Source organism: Fukomys damarensis, unplaced genomic scaffold (assembly GCF_012274545.1).
Source record: "Fukomys damarensis isolate Sample0158 unplaced genomic scaffold, DMR_v1.0_HiC HiC_scaffold_16, whole genome shotgun sequence".
Taxonomy (NCBI): Eukaryota; Metazoa; Chordata; class Mammalia; order Rodentia; family Bathyergidae; genus Fukomys; species Fukomys damarensis.
In genome coordinates, this window is record NW_022900928.1 from 38,210,422 (window position 1) to 38,236,186 (window position 25,765).

The following is a 25,765-nucleotide window of genomic DNA, read 5'->3' on the forward strand; positions in this document are numbered from 1 at the left end:
TCTTACTCTAAAATAGAAAATGATATAAAAATTTAACTCTTCATCTAAAGGAGAAGAGACCAAGTTTTTCTTAGCTAATAATTTTCTACAGACAGTGCTGTTCAAATGATGCAGTTTGGTATTGAACTCACTGAATTATTCTCAACACTTTCACATTTGAGAAAACTTTTTTAATGTATTAAATCTTTTTGTAGTTCCTCATGTGCTTTTTAGTATTTGCCTTCATGTCTACTTGAATTTGTTCACATACAGTGTTGTATATACTTGTTTAGAGAAGTCTCAGATTCAAAGACAGCATGTCTTTGAGAAAGCATATGTGAGCAGCATGTATACAGACAAAATGTTTCATTTCACCAAGTTTTTCCATTGTGGATCTGAATGGTCTATGCAGACTGACAATTTGGTAACCCGAACTAATAATGAAAATTAACAATAGCAAACTTCAGAGATTAGTCTTTTCACAAATCTCTGTAATTGGCAGTAAGCTGACATTGTCTGCTTTATAGTTACCTGGAATTTGAAGAAGTGTGATTTGGTGCTGTAACTGAAGAGAAAGAGGAAGGAATAATAACACTTATTAAGCTCTTTCTGTATGAGACACTGTCAGGTGATTTAAATATTAGCTTATTTAATCCTTGTAATAAGAAAGAGTGTTATCATTTTTACTTTACAGATGATGATTCTGAAGTTAAAAAAGATGAAGTAACTTTGTCAAGGTCACACGGTGGTGGGTCCAGAATTGAAATAAATGTCTGCCTGATTCATCTATCCATTTGAATATTCATTGGACCAGGATGTATTGTGTCTGTTGCATTAGGCAAGGAAATACAGTAATGCACAAGAATCACATCATCCTCATTCTCAAGTTTCAATCATTTAACCAGATCATTACAAAGATTATGTGCTTTCTACTACACCAAACTACTGATAAATACATTGTAGATTATGCTCTTATTTTTTTTTTTTTTTTTTTTTTCGTACCGGGGATCGAACTTGGGTCCTTGTGCTTGCAAGGCAGGCAGTGGAGCTAAATCCCCAGCCTATGCTCTTAATCTTAGGAGAATAGTGGAAATCAGGCCCAGCCTGATGGCACACACCTGTAATTCCAGCACTCGGGAGGCTGAGGCAGGAGGATCACTGTAAGTTTGAGACCAGCCAGCCTGGGCTACATAGTGAGTTCCAGGTCAATCTCAACAATATAATGAGACTGTCTCAAAAAATCAAAACAACAACAACAACAAAAAAAAATAGTGGAAATCAAAAGATAAAAATCTATTAAGGAAAACCACACTCTGAAATGTGTATTTTAGTATCTAAACCAAATCTATGAAATATTCCTGCCTAATAGAAACATTGAGGAACACTGGGCCTTGATTTTCCTTCATAAAAAATTACTTATAATGTTTATTATTAAATATAAAAGCAATTAATGCTTTATGAAAAGCTATTGTTATTTGCATTTATAAATCTCCTAACCATTTAAAAGCATTTAGTGTACGAAGAGAACATTTCAGTGTATGTTGTTCTTTACAACAGCCCCGGTCAATTCTAATTCTTTCAGATCCTTGCTTCTTGGTGCTGATATAAAACTGTGATTTGATGGGTTGGTTTTTTAAGACAGTGTCTTGCTACATAGTCCAGACCAGCCTTGAATTTGCTACGTAGCCTATGTTGGCCTCCAACTCATGATCCTTACTACCTCAGCCTCCCAAGTGCTAGGATTACAGGTGTGTGCCACAACATCTGGCTCTTGTTTTTATAATTTAAAAAAATAAACATGTATTGAGCCGCTGCTATATGCAGTGCACTCTGCCAAACAATGATAAATAAAATTTTAAAAATTAAGTCCTGTGCTCTGAAAGGAGCTTGATAGAACTGATATAGATGGATAGCATAGGAGAATGAGTCTTAGAATGTTCTGGATAGGGTAAGTGCTATGCCTGAGCTAAATATGGAACTCACCAGACTCAAGAAGGCATTTGACCCATGATGTTCCAGTCTTGTTGATCTTAGATCTGGGGATAAGCAAGCAATCAGAATAGAAAAGCTAGTTTTGTTTTTCTTTTGGGGTTGCTTTTTCCAGTACTGGGGATTGACCTGAGAGCCTTGTACATGTTAGGTAAGCACTGTACCACTGAGCTACATCCCCAGCCCACTTTAAGATTATTTTATTTTTTGAAAAAGGTTCTGACTAAGTAGCACAGGCTGGTCTCGAACTTGCAATCTTTCTTCCTCAGTCTCTCAGGTAGCTGGAATTTACAGGTGTATACCACCTTACCCAGTGAAAAGCTAGTTTTAAATTAAGTAATGATGGTGTCTAATCTGGAGTAAACACAAGTAGTGGAGCAAATATGGAATTTATTCAGTTTATCTGTTTCTTTTTAAAAACAGATATATTTCTTGATAGCTAACCGGAACAATGGAAAGCATGGGGAAAGCAAATAAAAAGGATATACAAAATGGACCATCAAAAGAATTCAAACTGCCTGCCAGTGAAGCACTTCTAGACTACCAGTAAGTTTGTGCTCTGAAAGCTACAATTTGCCTTATGTAAATGTAATTGTTAGGATGTATATAACTACAAATGAAAAGGATGCCCCAACAACTGACAAGAGAATAAAGATAGTAGGAGACATAATTACACTGTTGTGCTATATGCACATTTTCAAAGGGTTCTGAAGCTTTGGCTGTGTAAATAGCATCTGTGAAGCAGCATTCACTGATGTGGTCTTGGCTCCCTCCATTATGTTGCTATTTTTTGTTTTTGTGTACTGGGCATTGAACTCCAGCCCTTGCGCTTATCAACGCAAGCAGTGGAACCACTGAGCTAAATCCCCAGCCCTCCCTCTATTATGTAATGGCCACTCTATCCCTCATACATACAGTTTGCTGGCTTCCTCTTAAATTCTACATGAAAGGATTAAAATATATTCAAAGACGAGCACAAGAGGATTTTAATTTATTTCTCCATATTTTAGACAGTCTAACATTCATTATTCTTAGATGGCCATAAATCAAATATAAGTGATTTAGATATAATTATTTTTAGAGATGAGAACATTTCATAATGTTTCACATCAGGAACTGGAGAGAAAACTAGAGGTGACACATACTTTACACTGTGGTTTCATTCCAGCAAATAGCCCTTTGAAAACTTGTAAACCTCAACTTTTGGCAGAGGACGGGTGTTTTAACATATGGTATTGAGGGAATTAATAGATAACCATTAATCTTTTCCCAAATAAGACGGACATTATTTCATTTTCTCATTCAATAAGTACTCCAGAATTTACTACGAGCAAGACAAGTGCTAGGTAAGGGAGTAGCAGCAAACAGGATCAAACAGTCCTTGCCCAAGGAAGCATGGAAGACAGACATTTAAATTAGAAAATACATTATTATACCTCTTGCTATAATAAAGGTACTATGAAAGAAAAGAATAGACTGCTGCTTAATAGTAGAGCTAAAGGCCTGGCCTACACAGGAGATAAAGCATATTTGAGGAAATCATGTTTGAACTGACATACGGAAGAGAATCAGATATTGTGGAGAAAGAGTGAAGGAAAGAATGGTTTATGGAGATTCAAAGATTACTAGGATTCAAAAGAGCTTATCACAGTCTGGGAACTGAGAGAGCAGAGAGAGATGGCAACGGCAAATGCAGGTGATTAAGGCAACAGTTAGAAAGTGACTAATAAAATACTTTTTGAGCAACTGAACTTTAAAAATATTTACCCCCAAAATATAAGTTCATATACTTCTGTGATTGTTTGTGAAATGATACTGACCATGTTAAATCTCTTTTCTAAGCATACTGTGATATTTTATGATATAAGTGATATTTTAGAGAGGGAGCTGAGAGGATGTCAGATTCAGAATCAGTGGGAATTTGTGAGCACATGCTTTATGCTAGAAACACTTACATATTTCTTATTCTAACCCTTAAAATATATAGAGCTGGGTATTGCTATCATCATCTGATAGTGTGGAAAGAGAATTTGATTCACTTATGAGCAAGTATGTAAGAAGTGGTAAGGACAAGATTATTTAAAACCAGAATTCCTCACTCTTTTTTTTATGAGCTTTTTTTTTCTCTCATTGAGTTTATTGGTACATTTTAGGTATACAGTACAAAATTCCTTATTCTTTATCCAGTGCTATTTACTACACCAAAGGTGGTATATTTTTGCTCAGTTTTGCTTTATTTTTGATTGATGCAAAGGATAAAGGTGTTTCTTGTGCCTTATTTTTGTCTCTAATTTAAAATTATAAGATTTACTAGATAATAGCAATAATGTGATTTATTAACACAATTTACGTTGCAATCACTATCAGATAGCCTGTACCAAAGCCTTCCTTCTCTTTCTTTTTTTTGTCTTTTCATGCCTTAGATATGCTCAACAAATTACTGTTGCGTGGTAAAGAAATATATTTACGCCAGGAAAGAAGCTTTTATTATTTATAGAAAAGACCATATATTTATGAATTTCAACCAATTGGCATTCCTAGATTATCTTGGTATTTCAAAATATGCTTGCCTTTATAAAGTCTTCATTTGTCATGTTTGTCTGTTTTTTAGAATCTAGGAAGCATGTTTTTTGTGAGCCTTTCCCTACGTTTTCTTGAAGCTGAATTAATTATAAATAATTAGAAAGTATAGAAATTACAGTTATAAAATATAAGCAGGAATTGTTTCAATAAAAATCTACCTCTCCAATGTATTTAATGAGTTAAATAGATTCAAAACTCTAGGACTTCCAAGTGTGGTGGTGTACACCTGTATCCCAGTACCCTGGAAAGCTGAGTCAGGAGAATAGCAAGTTCAAGCCCAATCTGGGCAATTTATGAAGGCTCTGTCTTAAATGAAAAAATTAAAAATGGGCTTGGGTTGCCTGCCTCGTAAGCACAAGGTCTTGAGTTTGATCCCCAGGACCAAAAAAAAACAGGCAGGGGATGTAGCTCAGTGCAAAGTTGCTGGGTTCAATCCCCCATACTCCCTGCCCCCACAAACACAAATCATTTAAGGAAGGTTCTTATCCCTAAATGGGCTTTTGTAATGTATTAACAATGTACATGAATTCCAACATTTATCTTTTAAATTTCATCTCATTAATTTTTTAAGATAAATAATTGTAACATATCTCTCTTTATTCTCAGCCGTCAAATAAAGGAAAACACAGTGGAGAGATTCATGTTTCAAATTAAGAAGCTTAGAGAAAAGAACCAAAAGTATCATGAAAGAGTGAGTATAAAATTTAGCATATTTATATAACTATTAAACATTTACATATATGCTTTAAAATTGAATTATGATGAAACATACCCTAAGAAATTATCTTTAAAGCTTGGAATCAATTGAATTATAATTCATTTATGTTCCTTTACATGTGAGGCAAGAGGGTACTAATGTTCCCATTCTATTATGTCAGTAGAAGTCAGCTTAATTACATTATTTATATTACGAGGAAAATAGTTTAAAATTTTAAAGCTTTGAAACCACATTTACATTTTGAAATATTTAACCAAACTATAAAACACTGGTTCTGTATTTTTAACCTCTGAAAGTTTCTCCTAAATTTTTAGAGAGTGTACATATGTAAATACCTTTTAAAAATCTATAATCTCAGATGTTAAAATGACTGGATATTTAAGATGATATATTGTTTTTTAAAAATTGGATTAAAATGAATGTTAAAGGGTGCTGTGCACACCTATCAAGACTAAAGATCAACAGAAACAAAGTTTGAAAATAATAAATAAGTAACACAACTTATTCCTCAGGGTATCTCATTAATACACATTTATCTTTTATACATGTACCTACACATTTATTTTGTGGACCCAAGACTTCTACAGTTAACTATCTTATTTGGCTTCTGTTTATAAAGATTATATCTTCTAATTTTAATGGAATCTAGAGTCAAAGATTTGTGTCTACATCCTAATGTATAACTTACCAATAATCTCTTTTTGGCCAAAGTTAGTATAAGCTTCAGTTTTCCTCTTGTGAAATGGAGATTCCTCTTTTCTCCACAGGGCTAAATTTTTACTTCATTTAGCAAGTATTTTTTGAACAAGACAAGCACTGGTGGTAACAAATTATGGTTCTGATGCTATCACAATTTTCAAGGATCAATATTCATAATAGGGACTAAAACAGGTCTGTGAATAAGAGTGCAAAAAAGTCTGGTGTAGGTGTTTGAATGTAGGTTTCACATGATGAGATTCAGAGCACAAAAGAGTAAGGCATCAAGGAAACAAAGCACATCCTCCAGTTGTGACTTCTAGGTCAGGTTAGGTTACAGGGACTATAGTAGATCAGTACTGAGTCACCACTTTCCCAATTATCCCATCATTTGGAGTCAAAAAGAATTGAATTTCTTATTTCCATGAATATTAGCTCAAGAATGACACCAAAATCTGCATATTAGTAGGCCCAGCAGAGAGGAATATGAAAAGACTCTAGTTCAAACTGTATGTGACTGAACTTCATTTCTTTTTCTTTATGTTAATGCCTTAATCAAGTCACTATCATCTTCATCTCTTACACAAGCTTTCCCCTCTACTACATGTTCCACAAAGCAACCAGAATTACCCTTTGAATACTGTAAGCCTTTCAGTGATTAAGATCCTTTAGTGGCTTCCTATGGCACAGAAAATAAAATCCATAGACCTTACTAAAGTCTTTAGGGCCCTAGAAAACCTAGCCTTTACCCACCTCTCCTACCTTGTTTCCAGCTAATCCATGCTTTGTTTACCATTGTTTTTTTTTTTTTTTTCAGCCTTAGAAAAATCAGTCTCTTTCCTATTGTACCAATGTTATAGCTTGTGTCTAGTCTGCCCAAAGCCTCATGAATTCACAGGTGGGGCTTTTCAGAAGAGGCTGGATCTAGGGTGTGTGATGACTAAATGGGTTTATCATAGTTCTGGGTGTGGATAATGGAAGCCCCACCCTGGATATGGGTGGCACCAATTAATAGGCTTGTAGAGCCTTGGTGGAATATAAATAAAGGGAAAGAGGGAAGGGAGGCTAGTTGCTGTTACTGATGCTGCTGCTGCTGCTTGCTGCTTCCTGCATTGGTGAGCTGTTTCTTCTCTATGATGCCCCTCTGCCATGCTACCCTGCTTTGGCGCCAGCTATGGACTGAAACTTCTACAAACTGTGAGCTGAAATAAACCTTTCCTCTAACTTGTGGGCCTCAGGTATTTTGTGTCAGCAACAAGAAAAGAAACTGAGAAACCCAAGATGTTTCGTCTTCCTAAGTATGCTTTTCTCTTAACTAGCACCTTTTAATTCTCCTGGTCTAAGGTGAAATATTATGTAAAAATATATCTCCATATTAAACTGAAAACTTTTTAGGTAATAGCAATCAAATCTTATCTATTTTTGTTTCTCTGGAAGAGCCTAGCATGAGTTCAGTTTTAGAAATAGTTGACTGAATTCATAGTAGCAGCAGTGGAAAAATTTTGAGGCCATAGATATTTAAATTAATAAGAAATATTTTGTCTCCTGAGTTATATCAAAATTTTCTACCAACTCTCTGACCATTTTTTCTTGTTTTTCATTTATTGCTCTTTTCCTTGATATTTACCAGGGTTCTGATCTCTGCCTTTTTCCTCTCTAAATTACATGTGTGTGTGGGGGAGGTCTCACTTAACACTATAGCTTCAAATGCCATCTATATATATATATGATAAAATGTCATGATAGTGCAGTAAAAATAAGTGCACATACAAACTGAAATGAATAATGTATCTTATTTTGTTAATATTTTATAAATGTCAACTTCCTGGGTTTAATAATGCACTATGGTTATCTAAGATATCATCATTTGATCAGAGTTGGGTAAACAGTAGGTTGGAATTCTGCACTATTGGGGAAACTTCTTATTCTTGTTCTTATAAATTCTGAAAAACTAAAAGAGCAAAGCTTATGAAATGACCTATGAAAATAAAATCATTCCTTTTTTGGTAGCTTATTTATTAAATATACTTTTCCCATATTTTTAACTTGATGATTATTTGCTTTTCGTTGTAGAATAAACATTTTTACCCATTCATCTGTTGATAGACATATAAGCTGCTCCCAAGGTTTAGCTATTAGTTATTTAGCTGCTATAAACACAAGTATGCCTGTATCCCTATAATATTATGTCTATAACTTTTCTGTGAAAATGCCTACAAGGGAAATAGCTGGGTCAAATGCAGTTTTTTGTTTTAATTTTTTGAGGAGTCTCCATAATGATTTCCATAGTAGTTATACTAGTTTACATTTCCACCGACAATATAGAATGGTTCTGTTTTCTCCACAGCCTCATCAGCATTTCTTATGACTTCACTTCTTTTTTTTTTTTTTTTTTTTTTTTTTTTTGGTACCGGGGATCGAACTCGGGTCCTTGTGCTTGCGAGGCAGGCGGCAGAACCACTGAGCTAAATCCCTGGCCTGACTTCACTTCTTGATGTTGGCTCTTATATGAGAAACCAAAAATATAAATAAACAGAAAAATACCAAATAATAGGAAGTAAGCAGATAGATCTTTCTCAAGTGGAAAGGGGATCAAAAGATGGAAGAAGGGGCAAAGGGATGAGAAAAGGAATTAAGATGTGTTATGTACATATACCAACTTTCTACAATAAATATGAACATTATATACTACAAACATGTACTAATAAAAAATATGGCAAAGAACGATGCCAGAAGAGTAAACATTTTTGCACATTGGCAGGTACATCCTATGTTTTTCAGTTCCAAATTTTTTCATTTGATTTTTCTTTGTATATTCTATAGAGACCTTCTACATTTTTGTTTCAAGCATGTTCATCATTGCTCATGGAGAACCATTTTTATCATGGCTGCTTTAAATCTTTGTCAAGTAATTCTATCAGTCACTTTAATGTTAGCAGCTGTTGATTATCCTGTTTCATTCAGTTTGAAATCCTCTTGACTCTTGGTATGATGAGTGATTTATTAAAACCTGGATATTTTGTGTTCTTATGAGGCTCTGGATCTTATTTATAACCTTTTACTCTATCTAGATTTTATTGATACTTACCTCACTCTGACAGGGAAAGTGGGTATGTTACCTTGTTACTGTCTGGCAAAAATAGTTTAGGCTCTCCTAAACTATTGGCTTTCATTGACACCTGAAGGTGGGGAGATTCTCATTATTATTAGGCATGGATGGGAGTTTGCCTTTGTGTATTTTGGGGTTCTGCTGTTATATTATGAATTAATTTCCTTGGGCTTCCATAACAGATTGCTACAGACCGTGAGCATTGAAAAAAACCAGAAGTTTATTCTTTCACAGTTCATGGTGCCAGAACTTGAAAATCAAGACGTTGGCATAATCAGTGTGTAAGGACATCATGGGCAAGATTGGTTCCTTCTGAATGTTTTCTGGAATAAATCATCCCATCTCCTAATTCTGGTGTTCCTAGTAGTCCTTGACATTACTTGCCTTATAAACATCACTACAATCTCTGGCGCCACCTTCACATTTTATGTGTGTGTGTGTTTCATACTGTCTTTTAATAAAAGATGCCAGTTATTAGCGTTAGGTTTTATCCTAATCTAGTATGACCTCATCTTAATTAAATACATTTGTAAAAACTATTTCCAATAAAGACGTATCCTGTTTGTTTTCTATGCCTCATGTTCTTTTTGTTCTTCTACTCTTCTATTATTGCCTTCTTTTGTATTAAATATTTCCTAGTGTACCATTTTATCTCTCTGATATTTCTTTTATTGTATTTTCTTGGTAGTTTCCCTGGGGATTCCTAATCTTAACTATAACAATCTCGTTCAGATTAATGCCAGCTTAATTTCAATAACTACAAAAGCACTTTCACTTCCTCCCTCTTCATTTGTATTCTTATCATCATAGCTAATACACTTTATACATTGTCTGCCCATAAACATAGATTGATAATTATTGTATTATGGAGTTGTCTTTTAAATTAAATAGGGGGAAATCATAAAAATACATTTATTTTGCCTTCATACTTGCCTATGTTGGTAATTTTATTAATGTATGTATTTTTTTCTCATGGATTCAGGTTACTATCTTGTTTTCCTCACCTCATTGTAATTATTATAGGGAAAGACTTGTTGTGATTAATTTTTACACATAATAAGATAGCAAGGGAAAGAATAAACTTTAAATTGATTAAATAAGCAGCATATGAGCATGAATGGGCTAGCTACAAAAACAACCTGGTCCATATTTCAAGTGTGAAATTTTTAATGGTAATTATCTGTAATCCTAGTAAAAGAGAATTAGGGTCATTTGTGGGGAAAAAAAGCAAACAATAATGTAAGTTCTACAAAAGCAATAATTTCCTTTCCTGTCTTTTTCACGGATGAAGCCCTAGTAGTACCCAGCATACTACCTAGCACATGGTAAATTACTAGATGAATAAGGAATGGTAGAAAAGAACAGTTTTGGTGGGAAATTGAAAACATTTATTTCCAAGGTTTAGCTTTGATGTTCTTTGATCCTATGATAGCATGACAGACTGCACAGTTTTTAAAATGTAACATTCAACCAAAAAAAAAAAAAAAAGCCGGGCGTGATAGCGCACGCCTGTAATTCCAACACTTGGGAGGCTGAGGCAGGAGGACTGCTGTGAGTTTGAGACCAGCCTAGGCTACATAATGAGTTCCAGATCAGTCTCAACTACATAGTGAGACTCTATCTCAAAAAACCAAAAAATAAATAAAAATTTAAAAAATGTAACATTCTATCCAGTGGTTATTGCATTGATAGATTTTGAGTCTTAACCCATAACCTTCTAAGGGTATTGCTGTATAATTTATTTAATTGTGTTTCTCACTTTGCAAACCTCAGTATATCCCTCTGTTTTGGGAAAACAATGTAATTTGTTCAGGGAATATTGTTAATTACTGTTGATTCTCATGACAGAATAGACGCTTAAAAGAGGAACAGAACTGGCACATAAAGAATCTGCTAAAGGAACTGAGTGAGAAGAAATCAGACGGATTGCCAGTTGTAACCAGAGAGGATGTTGAAGAGGCAATGAAGGAAAAATGGGAGTTTGAAAGAAACCAGGAAAAGAACTTGGGAGGTGACTTAGTAACCTAGGAAATCATCACAAAATTTGTATCAGTTATTTCTTAAACATATTAATACTTTTGTCTTCCATTGTGTTGGCACAGGGTTAAGACTCACACTCTGCTCAAATGAGAGGACAGCTGCCTGTTTGGGTTATAGAAGAATTAGTAATTGTGAATACATAACACACACCCACACCCCCCCCACACACATTGTTTTTTTAAAAAAGCATGTCTTGGGTCCTTTTAGACTTGTGGATTGAAGAACATACTTCTTACCTGACAGGAATGCTGTATTCAATAAATTTATTGAGTATCAACTAATTGCAAGGCTTTGTGCCAAGGGTTGGATTTACATAGATGAATAAAATGTGCTCTTCCCCTTAAGTAATTTTCAAACAAGGTGGTGTGTGGTAGTAGCCATACATCCAATAAGCTCCTTGGACTTGGCTCTGGGTAATGATAAATAGACAGGCAGACAGACAATCACAACCCAAATCACAAATCATTCTTGTTTTGTTTTCTTGTACTGGGGATTGAACCTAGGGCCTTAACATTGAGCTACATTCTTGAGGCTGGGCTCAAACTTACACTCCTCTTGGCTCAGCCTCCAAGAGTGTTGGGGTTACAGGAGTGTACCACAATGACTGGCTACAAGTCTACATTATAATTGGGAATTTAATTTTACTTGATTATGGACAGTTTAGTTTAGATTTCTAAAAATTGTATATATAAAATAATATTTATAAGCTAATGGCATTTCAACAGCAGACTTAATTTCAACAGTAATGGCTCAATTGAAATTAAACAGTATTTTTTCTTTCCAACAGATATGCGCACACAAATAACTAATGCCGAGAAACTATTTCTTGAGAAATTCGGTGAAAAAGAATATTGGGAAGAGTACAAGAATGTAAGGAGTGAACAACATGCTAAACTCATTACCTCCTTACAAAATGACATCAATAAAGTTAAAGAGAATGCAGAGAAAATGTCAGGTCAGTTGCAGTAAAACTAGCTCAAATTCAATAAAAGATCTTCAAAGAGCATTCATTTGATAGAAGCAAAAAATGGGCACTCCCTGAGTTGTTCATTTCTCTCTGCTGTCAGCACAGCCAACTGTGAACCTTCAGAAAACGGAGAGTCTGTGTGTGTGTGTGTGTGTGTGTGTGTGTGTGTGTCTCTTGGGGGGACAGTGTTGAGGACCAGAGTCAAAGGAAAAGTTGTTACCATCTTCCAAGTCTGCCTCAAGGGAATGCAGGTGAAATACCACTGGAAAGGGGGAAGGTGATCCTCCAAAAAGCCTATAAAAACATTTCCATGAGAGAGGGAGTAAGCCTTGAATGCTGACTAGGAGAGGAAGTGAACATGAGTTTGAGACAGTATCAGCCAGGTAAGAGCTTTTTTCCATGCTCCCTACCTAAAGAGGGGGCATGGAGGCTCAAGGCAGGGGAAATAGCAGTTGGTCCAAGCTAGCAAAGAGGATTCACCACAACTTTTAGTGAACTTTAAAATTTTGATTATTGTAATAGATTGGACATATTAAGTACTTAAGACCTTTTATTACTACTAAGTGCCAGAAAAGTCATAGGATTTCCCATATATTTTGTTGAGTGGAAATCACTAGCTACACAGTATAAATAGTATTTTAAAGGCAAGAAAGGAAATACAATTACTCGACCTCCCATGGAGCACTGCTTTTGGATGGCAGTATGCAGTGAGAATGGGAGGACTGAAGACAGCATCAGGCCACAGCACAGGCTCAGTGGCTCTCGGGATGGCTCCTCCCTGCATTATCTCATCATTTGAGACCATCTATCTCTGGGCACCTCTGCTTGCTTTGTGGGACTATTCCCATTCTCTGCTTGCTTCTTACAGATAATCTTTTTAGTAAAATATTCTCTAGCCTAGATTCTGAAGAGAGCTGGTGTTATCGTCCACCTAATCAGAAATGACCAGTGTTTGCCCATGTGTCCTTGTGGGTCCCTGTTCAGCCCCAGACCAAACTTCTTTGGTCAGATGTTCAACTCTACTTTCCTTAGTAGCCACCTCTGAGCCCTGGGGGCAGAAGAAAGCACCTCAAACTGTTGTCCTGTGTGTCAGCTTGAGGAGCTGTTGGGGCATTGAGTACAGAAAATAGTCACTGATATATCCAGGGTAAGGATACTTCTCCTCCAAAATGGGAAAGAACAACTTAGATTAGGCCTAGGAATAGAGAAGTACATATTTATTATAAATAGATATAGTCACACAGCATTTTTATTCTGTACTTCACCAGAGGCGCAGAACAGAGATTCTAAAACTACTTTGTACCCTAAAAGTGAATTAAAAGATTTGGGCTCAAGTCCACTTATAAAAAGCAACAGTACACCTTTAAGTCTTAATTTCTTCATTTATAAATGAGAATCTTCATATGTTCTCCAAGAGACTCACATTTCCAGCAGGTGCTTTTCCAGCATCTCCTCCTGGTCTGTTGGAAGATAAGACCTGCATATTTTCTTCTGTACAGCATAAGATCCCAAGAATTCTGCTTTGACAGCCTTAACCTGTGAAGAATTATTCCGACTAAAACAATATACTTCATGGCAGTTAGGTTCTATAGCATTCTTTCAACATTTTTATTTAGTTAAAGAATAAGTTAAATAGGTTTCTGTGGACCTGTCTAGAATTCTAGCAATCATGATCTTCAACATTATTGTATGGAAAAATACATCTTGATTTCCAAATAATTACCTTGTATATGATACAAATAGAATACAGTTAATGGGACATATAACACTGATGTTATAATAAAATACAACTAACTTTACTAATTGTCAGATTAAGTCTTTTGAATTAGGACAGTTGCTTCGTATTTCACATTTCTGACTACATGACCCACTTTCAAAAAAGCTTTTTCTGATCATCATATCTGAAGGAGATTTTTAGTTTTTCTTCATCACCAACTGAAATTATTTGTTTTCTTATTTATGGTATGCCTTCTCCACAAAGGTATACATATCAGAGGTAGGGATTTTGTCTCAATCAGAAATGTTCAGTAATGTCTGACGTATAGAAAGATCTTGATAATTATTTTTAAAAATGAAGAAACTGAGCTTCTTTTATTCAGCTTTATTTCTCTTCTCTGTCTAAAGCCGCTTTAATGTCACTGTGCCTCAATTTCCTTAAAAATCATTTATGCTTTTCAAGCAACTTTTGAGGTCTAAAATGTATGACCCTTCCTCTCTCAATAACCACATTTACAAGCATAAGAAAGCATGGAGAGGACAGAGAGCCCTGCACCTTGTCCCTGTCCTCCTTTCGCTGTGAGTGCAGCATACCATTGGGTCTCCCAACTCCCAGTCCCTCCTCTACTCATCCTCTTTGCATTCCTTCTGTCTGCCCCAGGAAATGGCATGAACGTTGGAAATCTTGTGAGATGGAGTCAGATGCACAGGATGTTACTCTAGCAGATAATAACATCTTTATTTTCTCATTGTGGATTCATAAGTTGTGTGAACCATGTGATAACCTGTCACAAGTATTAAAGGGTTTAAAATTCTCTCTTTAGAGAGACAGTCCTTTGAAAACACAAATATTCCTGGAGATCTTGGAGTCATCCACATTAAAGTTTTTACAAATTTGGGTATTTCTTCTAACTGGAGGAGCTAGATGCCTCAGTAAAAATGTAACCTGAGGATTTAGAGGAAAAAATGGGGAGAAAGGAGAGGTAAGGATAGTGGAAGGTAAAATTTACTAACATAGTTTTACCTAGGATCAGTCTTATTAGGACTTCTGATTTTCTCTTTAAAGAACAGTATAAAAAAACTCTGGAAGATGCTAGAAAGAAAATAATCAAAGACACTTTGCTGCAACTGGACCAAAAGAAGGAATGGGCCATACAGGTATATTTCAGATAAGACCTGGCACATTCAGGGTGATATGGCTGGAGATGGTATATTTCAATTTTCTTAAAACTTCCCTTTTATTCGGTTTACAAAAAATAATTTTGTAGCTGGACATGGTGGTACATGCCTGTCATCCCAGCATTCTGGGACGCTGAGGCAAGAGAGTCACAAATATAAGCCCAGCCTGGGCTTAACAAGACCATGGCTCAAAATTTTAAAAGGGAGCAGATTTAGAGATGTGGCTGAATGTGAAGGCCTTGGGTTCAATGCCCAGCACCCCCCACAGACACACACAATGGGGTGGGGGAGGGCACAGGGATTTAGCTCGGTGGTGTCACTGCCTGCCTTGTAAGCACAAGGTCCTGAGTTCAATCCCCAACACCAAAAAAGAAAAAAAAATATTAGTGCAATGTGTTATAGTGGTTAAAAATTTGGGTCTTGATTTAAGCAGTTTGGAGTTTAAATTGTAGTTCTACCTCTGACTGGCTGCATAAGAAAATTTGTTACTTAATTTTACTGAGCTTATGTTCTTTAATTTATAAAGTAAAAACACTAGCAGTATTTAATCTTAAAGAAATTTGAGCAGTGAATAAGATGATTTAAGTAGCACAGTGTCTCACAAAAAGTAATTAGTGATTTTTAAAGTATAATAATTATGATTTTAGCAAAATTAAAATAAATATTTTGAATGAGTTATAGAATGAAAAATAATTTGTCTGAACAATACTTTCTTACACATCCAAACCTAGGAGCATAAGCACTCCCTATATTGCTGTTGTTTTAAAAGTTTGGGATATAAAATATTTTTTGAGATAAAATTTCTAATGAATATGTTCTCTAATTTCTTCTACAGAAAATGTTTGTTCCGCCCCCTCCCCCCTTCCCAGTGCTCCTATCTCTAAACTATTTTCTAAATCAGTATGAGAATGTTCCTTTATCCAGAGCATTGTTTCTTAAGAATTGTAAATATCTGGTCTTTTCAAAAGTCCTTTTTGAGTTTCAGCTGCTGTTTTTAGTTGCACCCCTGTCGGTTCACTTGTTCTTACAATGTTACTCTCCTATCACACAATTTTTACTAATTTATACAAACATAGGGGAGTATGGAATTGATCAATGGTTTGTCTGCCCATGCATCCGGGTGACAGAATCTGACTAAATGGTGAAATCAACCATTGATATAGTTGATTATTAAAAATGCACATGTAAATGAAATAAGCCTCTAACTTGAAGCATGTCATGAGGACTGTCTCAAATACTCTTATAAGCATCTTACATTTAAATTTCTCAGCAACCCTAAAAGGTATAGGAACTTGCTAATAAGAAATGTGAGACATAGAGAAATAGTATGACTTGCCCAGAGAAAGTGGGAACACCCAGACCCAATTCAATTCTTCTTCAAATTATTGCTCATAGTCACTACACATTATCTTTTTTTCTACATAATGCTTATCAATCATATGCTTGAATGAATTTTCCTCCTATTATTTAGCTATTTTACCATTACAGTTCAACTTCCTATAATCCAGTGCTGTGTAGTCTTAGCTAAACGTGGGTGTGTCACTGCAGTGTTTTTTAACCCCAGTCGTGTCTGGGTCCCACTCATAGAGATGCTAGTGTAATTGCCCTGGAATGATGCATAGATTTATGGATTTTTCATAGCTCTCTAGAGATTCTAATGTGTAGCCAAAGTTGAAGCCACTTCTCCATTGTAAGTGAATTAAGCTGTTAGTCAACTAACCTCAGGAACTATTTCCTACTTTTGTTGAAATTTTATATTGGAGGAAACTAGAACTGTTATAGTTGAAGTACAGAAGTTCCTGCTTCCTAGGAAATACATGTCCACTCTTAGTTCACTAAACATGATTTAAAGATCTTTTTATTTGAAAGTCTTCCAGGGCTGAGGATATATATAGCTCAGTGGTTCTGGTGCCTGCCTTGCAAGCACAAGGGCCTGAGTTCAATCCCCGGTACAAAAAAATAAAAAAGTCTGAAAATCTTCCATCTCTAAAGATTTAAAGATAAATTTACCCTTAAAATACCTTTAAATTATTTCTGTCCATGTTTATGATCTAGACTCCCCCCCCCACTAGAATATTTTTCTTAGCTGTTCTCCCTTCGGTTCTGCCCTTCACTTACTGAATATTGAATCTGTAACATAATTTCTATATAAAAGCATCTCCAGAAAAATACAGTATCATCCACTGTAACATTCTTATAAGTGAAGCTATAAATATCCAAGTATTTGAAAATCAAATATCCATTGTATGAACCTCTGTCAAGGCTTTTCCTATTTTCATTGTCCAAAATGCCTTTTCTTAGAAAATTGTGTAGCTTGTAGCCTGCTACCCTGAAACCACTTGCTATTAGGTTTGTAAACATGTATGTTGTTACTACTGATATGCAAAAAATTTGCTGTATGTTGAGTTGTATCTGACTATAAAAATGTTTGATTACTACAGTTTATCTTAGTTATGAGCAGTTCATTTAATTACTTTCACATCAGTCAGATTCAGTAACACTGGAGGCAAAATGAATGGATAATCAATCACACATTGTTCAGTTCTCTAGATCACCTGTAGTAGAATGTGTAAATCAGCCCCAAAATTGTTAACAGGATAGTAAAAAAAAGAACTAAACAAAAAGATCTTATACATTCTCAAAGTAATTGCAAAACATAATCTAAAATGAATGTAAAGAGGAATTAAGATATATCGTGTACAGGTACAAAATCCCTATTATAAATGTGATCATTATGTATATCTAAAATGTACCAATAAACTTAATTAGCTAAAAATAAATAAAATTGATGTTTGTCCTCATCGCTAACATTGTGAATTACCATGTGGCAACTCTTCCTTATTTCAGAATGCTGTCAGTTTGATTGACAGGGGTAGTTATCAGGAGATCTTGGAGAACGACTGGCTAAAAAGAGAGGTGCGTGGAGTTTAACAAAATTTTTCTCATTGTTCTTGAACTGGAAAAAAATTTTAATTATAAATTGAAGTCACTGGAAAAGTCTTAAACTTTGACTAAGATAAATGTAATTAAGGGAAAGACTTATTACAAGTTGTTATTCATCATGTAATCTCAATAATAATCAAAAGCAATTGTTAAGTTTACAGTCTACTGAAGTACAGTTCCTTCATGTACTACTTCTAGGTGATGGGTAAAGGATCATCCTAACTGCTAATTTAAATTGTCTCTTTTGGATATCTCCATTGGATAAAGTGTTCAGTCTTCAGGCTTCTTTCTTTCCCCTGATTTTCTTCAAGGTGGTCCCTTGACGTCCCTGCCTTGATAGGAAAGGGGTCTTACATGACTTTTTGTGGCTATGATACTAAAGAAAACTCAGATTCATGACATTTCCTTTAGTTGCATACTTGCTCCTTCCCTTTCTCCAATGGAAGAAGTGCTCTGGTCTTCTTAGTGCATTGGTGACTTCTGAAATGGACTGTTTTGGCTTTTTGGACATTGTGTCATAGCCAACACCAAATCCATAATGTAGCCATTGGCTATATTCAAGATGTCCCTGTCCAATGTATCGCACCCAAATCGGATCCTAAGAATCCTCTACTTCTGAAGAACATAACAGAAACTGCTGAGCCCATGTATGCTGCCTTAGACTCAGCTGTCTGAGGTACAAATTCCCAATGATGAATGTCATCATATTATATATCTAAAATGTACCAATAAAATGAATGAATTAAAAAAAATATATAGCTTAGATCCTGGGTGAAGGGAACAGTTATATCAAAACCTTTGTGCACTGTTTATGCTGTGTTTTAAGATGGTAAATTGTATCCTCTCTCTCCTGAAGGACCACTGAAATAAAATTATAACAGTACAAAAAGGAACTCATCCACAAAGAGAACAGGAGGAATTAACTAGCTGGTGAGGTTACGGCAATTTTTTGGAAGACAAAAAGCAGATGTGAAAGCATGTTGTTGAAAGCATGAAACCAGCAGTTAATATTTAATCCAGATGGTATAAGAGTACTTCAGAGAATGTATGAACTGAATCTGTTTTTGGAAACCTGGGAGATTCTCTACTGAGAGTCTGTGTATATGATAGATGGTAGAAATAGAAACTGAAGCAAAAAAAAAAGCATGTTATATGATGAGCTGTATCAGTAAGCATTCCCCAGGACCTGCTACCATTTCCCCTCACACAGAAGGTTGTGCTCTGAGAACAAGGAACAAAGTACCCGATAAAAGCTGAGGTTTCTCATGAAGACATTAGTAGTTATGCAAAATGTCCTTCCTATAATGGCTTTTAGAAGGCCACAATCTAACATCCCACTCTTGCCTTCTCATCTAAAGTACAGATTGTCAGTCCACCTTCCATGATGCACTGTGTACATCCATGTTCCCAGTGTGAAGAGAAACTTGTTAGAGGAACAGACCTTTTTACATAATGATAGAGAAAACAACACCATTCCTAGACCTTTCTCAAATATAGACAACCAAGGATCACCAAGCATATAAAATAGAACCATCCTAGAAGAAGGGAAAAACCAAATGAAACAACAACAAAATAAAGAGCAACAAAAACTGTCCCTGAAAGAAGTAGAATAACTTCAGGGAGTATATTAATAACAAATCTGAGAAGGAATATAATTTAGAGAATAAGATAATTTAAGACAAAAACAATCAAATAAGCAGGATGTGGGAGTGTGTGCCCATCATTCCCAGAAAGAAAAAAATAGAAGGAAATAATCAATGGAGTAGTAGAAAAACATTTCAGTGGGATGAAGAAGACATGAGTTTTTAGAACACCAAAAACAAAAGGAAACAGGAGGATCACAAATTCTAGTCCAGCCTGGACAACTTAGCAACTTAGGAAGACCTTGTCTCAAAATGTAAAAGAGAAAGAAAAAAGGAGGTGGGATTGGGGATGTAGCTATGTGACGGTCCTGGATTCAATCCCCAGTATCACAACATAAAGATTACAAAAATAAGAAACAGAGAACAATCGCTTAGAACAGGGAAGATAATACCAAAAAAGAAGGGATAAGAGATAATAGTACTAATGTACAATATATAATATCCAAGGAATAATAATTCCAGAAAGAAAAAAAAACAGAGGGAAGGAAATCATCAATGGAGTAATAAAAGAAGATTTCAATGGGCGAAAAAGACAACTTTTAGAGCACTAAAAAGGAAAATCCTAAAATTTTCTGCAAGAAAGTAGTGGGGATAAGGAGGGTATTTACTCTAAAGAAATAAAACCAAACTGGCAATCAGTTTTTCAGTAGCAAAGTGCAGATGGAAAATTATTTTTAACTTGGAATTGTATATTCAGCAAGAGTAGATTAAGGGCACAATACAGTTATTCTCAGAAATGTGTGGTATATTTACTTCTAAACCTTCCTCAGGAATTTACGTAGCAGTACACTTCAGCAAAACAAGATAGTAAACTGAGTAAGAGAAAAACAGGAAACAATGTCCCTCCCAGCAGAACAGGGAAGAAATGTCTGAGGATAATTGTGCCGTAGGCCTAAAAAGCATCCAGACTGCAAGTGATCTCACTTCCAGGTTCCAAATCCAGACATTCAACAAACAGCTTTGCAACTCCACCTAATGCACCACAGACATTGCAAACTCCTAAATTGAATTCATCTCTTCCTTTGCCCCAAACTGCTTATGTTCTCTGTCCCAATTAAGGATCTCTTCCAAGCTAGAAATCTGAGAGTTTATTAGAAATGCCCTTTACTTCCCCATTCCAGAGTCCTCTAAACCCTCAGTTCTACTTTCAACAAGGTCTCCTCTACTTCGTTGTCATTGCCCTAGTTCAGGCCCTCATTATTGCTTACACAGATCCTTCCATTGTGTCATAGATGATTTTCCTCCCCCTTGACCACAAATTTCCCTTCTCCTTTACCTTGCCTCAGAGACATCTTTCTAAAACACAAACCTTACTGTGCAGTCTTCTAGTTAAAATCTTTCAATGTCTGATTCTCTAGTCGGTGCAGAGGTGCTCAGGAACATGAAAAGGGGCCTCTGTAAGGAGTTGGTTTTGGAAGTTGGTTTTGCACCATACAGACAGGTTTGTATCCTTCCTGGAGGGTGAGAATCACTGAACCCTGAGTTTCTGGGTCCTGAGAACAGCAGTACCTTAGACTTACCTAGCTCAGTCACCCATCTACTGGTACCGGGATCAAACTCAGGACTTGGAGCTTGCGAAGCAGGCAGCAGAACCACTGAGCTAAATCCCCAGCCCACCCATCTACTTCTTGAAATTCTCTTTTTACCCAGGGAAGTAGCCACCCACCCTGTACTTAAATGCAATCCATGAAACAAATCTCACTTTTTGTGAAAGCTCACTTCTCACTATATAGTACAAGTGGGTCTCATTAGCAAGTTAATCTTTCATGATTATCAAGTGCACATCTTCCGTTAGTACTTCTTCAGCTCTGGACCTACACTTTATTTAACTGCTCAATATTTCTACACAGATGTTCAGACTCATTGTACCTACAGCAGGATGCATTAATGCACCCTTAAACTTTTTCCTCTTCAATTTTCTTTTCACCATCTACCCAGACACTCAAATGTCAATGTCAGCTTCTCCTCTTTCCTTTTCCTTGTTTCTTATGTGACCGAGTAGACTCAGTGAGTCTAGGAAACAAGCTATTTTAAAATGTATATACTTTCTATGGTATTGACAACTATCTTCAAGTGCCTTTTAAATTCATGGTGAAAAGAGTTCATACTGTTCAGAAATTTTTATTGACAACTATCTTCAAGTGCCTTTTAAATTCATGGTGAAAAGAGTTCATACTGTCCTCAGAAATTTATCAGGATGAATCTCCAATTTAAAACAAGGTGATAATTATATTATATATATATATTATATATGTTATATATATATAAATTAAAGGTGGACTTAGAACATTAGGGAGAAATTTCTTATGCTTTTATTAAGTAAGAAAGTATGATCCTATAATAACTATTCAGCTCTTAATTTTATAGGGTGTCATAGATCTTAGGCTTAGGGAAATTGACTACAAAAATTTATTTGATTTAAAAATTTTTTTGATTTTATTACAAAAAATTCTATTTGACAAGATGCTGTGCTGGTGACTTGACTCTTCCTGTTAAAGCCACAAATTATGTTTTTTTAATCTTCTCATAATTCAGTGAAAATGAAGAAATGTCAATTGTAATTGAATCACAGGCAAAAAACCTTAGTAATAAAGGACAGACCATTTAAAGAAAATTCAATAGACTTAATGTCTTTTTATTTCAATAAATATTCATTATAGTTTTATTAAATTTACTCATTAAATTAATGAAAACTATTTCTGGTTATATTTATTATCACAAGAATTAGAAATTATTGTCCAGAAACAAAACAATGTATATCAGTGAATGCCTTTGGGAAAGGTTTTGAATGAGTAACAAAGTTTATTTAATAATGGAACTGAAAATAGTTCTCTATTTAACTGTCAACAATAAGTAAAAATTTGAATCTCTGGGAAGGATACAGAGATGTATTGTTGTGTGATTTTCATTATCTGTTTTTATTTAACATGCTTATTAGGAAAATGACTAGGTCCCTGATTTAAACTAGTCTTAGCTAAGTTATTTTTCCCAATTTTGTACATTTCTTAAGTATATGGGGGAAAGTGGTCTTTCATTTTTTCCTTTTCACTTTCTTATGCACAAAATCTAAAGGTATTTATGATCATATCACAGTGATGTATGTGCACCCATGTTTATAGCAGCACAATTTGTAATAGCTAAAACTTGGAAACAGCCCATTTGCCCATTCAGAAAATGGATAAAGGAGATGTTTTTCAATAAAATGAAATATTACACAGCATAAAGAATGAGAAATTAGATTCATTCATAGGAAAATGGATACATGTTGAGGATATACTCCTAAGTGAAATACATAAGTCACATATGTGTAAACACCGAATAGTTTCTCTGGTGTGAATAAACTCTAATAGTACATAAGATCCTAATGAGGTAATAGACAATGTGAAATAGGAAGAAAAGGGCTAAAGGTGTGGGGAAAGTGGGAAGGGTGGGAGAAAGGTAATAAGGGAGAGGAAAAAATATGAGAAAATGAAAAAATGGAAATAAAGTATTTGTAAATAGGGAAGGGAAGAGGGGATAAAGAGAGGGTGGGACAAGGGGAAAAATGAGAACCAAGACCTGTCATGTAAAGGTACAAGATCCCAACAATGAATGTAACTGTACTGTGTCCCTAAAATGTACCAATAAACTCGTTTTAAAAAAAGATATTTATGAGACTATATAAAAGAACTAGTTTTTATTTCCCAAGCATTTCAAAAGACTGGCAGGGAGAGAGCAGCTGATGAGAACACTACTGAGTACTCTAAAGGGGGCAGTGATATCACAGATATCCTTACCATTGGAAGCTCTACAGAAGGGACCTCATTCTCAACTTTGGATAGAGACCAAGAACTATGTGTGCTGCTTCCCATGCATGCCAAACCCTTAGGTCAAACATTTCCAAATGTTCTTTTTTTTTTTCTTTTTTCTGTTTATAACCTCTAACTATAACTTCTTTCTCATCTTTGACATTTAAAAAATCATAAACTTTTTCTAAAGCACTCAAGTTTGTGATCAAGTTAATTATCCTGCAACATAAGAGATCCTAAAACACCAACACTCATCTTTGTAATTTAGTATTATGGAGTTAAATGGTTTTGTTAAATTATTTGAGGCAGTAAATAATATATACTTTTCTTTCAACCCTAAACCATGAGCAGTATTTGAATATTTTCTATGACTCTGGTATTGTTTTATATTTTAATTGAATTTTTATTCACTAGATTCTCAGTGGTCTGGAGGAGAGGAATACCTTAATTGCCTTGTATACTTCAATGTCTAGCTCAGAACATGGTACATGTAGAAAATTCATATACTTGCCAGGCATAGTGGCACATGCCTATAATACCATACTCTGGGAGGCTGAGGCAAGTGGATCATCAGTTCAAGGTCAGTCTGAGCAACTTAGCAGGTTCAAGGCCAGCCTGAACCACATAACAAGATCCTCTCTCAAAAAACAATACAAAACAGGAATTCATATACTTAATTGACTTATATGATAGATATGCATGCAGTAATATACCAAATACTTCTAGATTCCAAAATACAATTGAAGCTCCAGTAACAAAGCAGAGAATGTTGTTTCATAAGTATTTATCTCAGTTTCATTCTTGGCATCTCCTGACAAGATGTATTAAACCTAAACTCCTGTGAATTTAAAAATTTCATCTCATTCCCTCAAAATTCATTACTTCCTATTGGTCTATTATTCTCACCAGGCTATTACTTTTTTTTTTTTTCTTTTTTGAGACAGGGTCTCCTTATGTAGTTCAGGCTGGCCTTGAACTATGTAGCCCAGGCTGGCCTCAAACTCTCAGCAATCTTCCTGCCTCAGCCTCCTGAGTGTTAGGATTATAGGCATGTGCCACCACATCCAGCTCTATCACTTTCTATTTTATATTCTTAGTTCTAATTCTTCTATTGTCTTGTTCTTTTCCTGTGATCACTTCCTAGTCTGGCAAAAACGTGAATTGGGAGTCCTATTTTAGCCATCTTCCATATATTCTTTTCACTGTCAAGCCTCTTAAGACAAAAATTATCAAAATATACTTTTGAGACTGAAGAAAACTCTTACCAACATAAGCAGATTTTGTTTGAATTAGTCATATTTTCTTAGTAAACATTAAGTAAACTTAGTAAACATTAAGTGTGCTATATCTGGCAATGACTTGGCATTATCTAAAAACAAGGTTCTCTAGTATTATTTGTCCCTTTGCTAATTATCCAGTTTACTTCCTGTTTCTCACCACTTACACTTTGAAAAGCCCACATCAAAATAATTGTGATTTTTGCATATATGGTTCCTCTTAAGTAAAGGGCACCTTGCTTCTCCCTAGGGAATCCCTCTTTGCCTTTCAAGGCCAGATGACATGCGATCTCTCCTACTCTGCCTTTTATTCTGACATCTGACAGAAATAGGGTGAGCCTTTCTCCTCCCACAGGAGCTGGGCAGCCCCCATTATGTTTTTTATCACATTGTTTTCCATTTTCATCACCATTTTTGCACTAGGCTAAGAGATCCTAGGTGAAACTTACAGCATGCATATCACAGTGGACTGTATCACTGAAAGCTCTAAAAGGTTCGCCATCACTGCCCTAGTATATTATTTTTTATTTGATTCCAAAGTGTAATATAGTTTCTAGCACACAATAGGTGTACAATTGAATGAACAAATAATCCTTCATCTATCTGATATGTATCAAATTACATCATCACTTGGAACACAATATTATGAAGACAAACAGAAAAGGCGATATATCTTTTTTTTTTTCAGCTTTAATTGAGTTTATTAGTACATTTTAGGGATACAGTACAGTTGCATTCATTGTTGGGATCATGTACCTCTACATGACAAGTCTTGATTCTCATTTTTTCCCCTTACCTCTGCCCTCCCTTCACCCCCTCCTCCCCTCTCCATCTACAAACACTTTATTTTCATCTTTTCATTCACTCACATTTTTTTCTTTTCCCTTTTTACTCTTCCCCTACCCATCCCACCTTCCCTACACCTTTAGCTCCTTTCTTCCCATTTCTAAATGTCAGTAATCTTATTAGAATCTTATGCATTGTTGCAGATTATTCACACCAGGGAAACTATTCGGTATTTACACATGTGTGACTTATTCATTTCACTTAGGAGTATATCTTCAATATGTATCCATTTTCCCATGAATGAATCTATTTTCTCATTCTTTATGGCTGAGTAATATTCCATTTTATAGAA

At 35.3% G+C, this 25,765-nt stretch overlaps 1 protein-coding gene across 8 annotated transcripts in view; it reads left to right on the top strand.

Annotated features, from left to right (window-relative positions):
• Ccdc83 (coiled-coil domain containing 83) overlaps window positions 1-25,765 on the top strand; it is a 45,634-nt gene that overhangs the window by 6,277 nt on the left and 13,592 nt on the right. For 3 of the 8 annotated variants that reach the window (XM_033764261.1, XM_033764260.1, XM_033764265.1), the window contains 6 exons: window positions 2,392-2,514; window positions 5,158-5,242; window positions 10,923-11,085; window positions 11,902-12,069; window positions 14,864-14,955; window positions 17,824-17,892. In XM_033764261.1, coding sequence (XP_033620152.1) covers window positions 2,420-2,514; window positions 5,158-5,242; window positions 10,923-11,085; window positions 11,902-12,069; window positions 14,864-14,955; window positions 17,824-17,892 — 672 coding nt within the window. In that variant the 5' untranslated portion in view covers window positions 2,392-2,419. The other 5 variants (XM_033764262.1, XM_033764264.1, XM_010633763.2 and 2 more) reach the window with 5 other exon arrangements.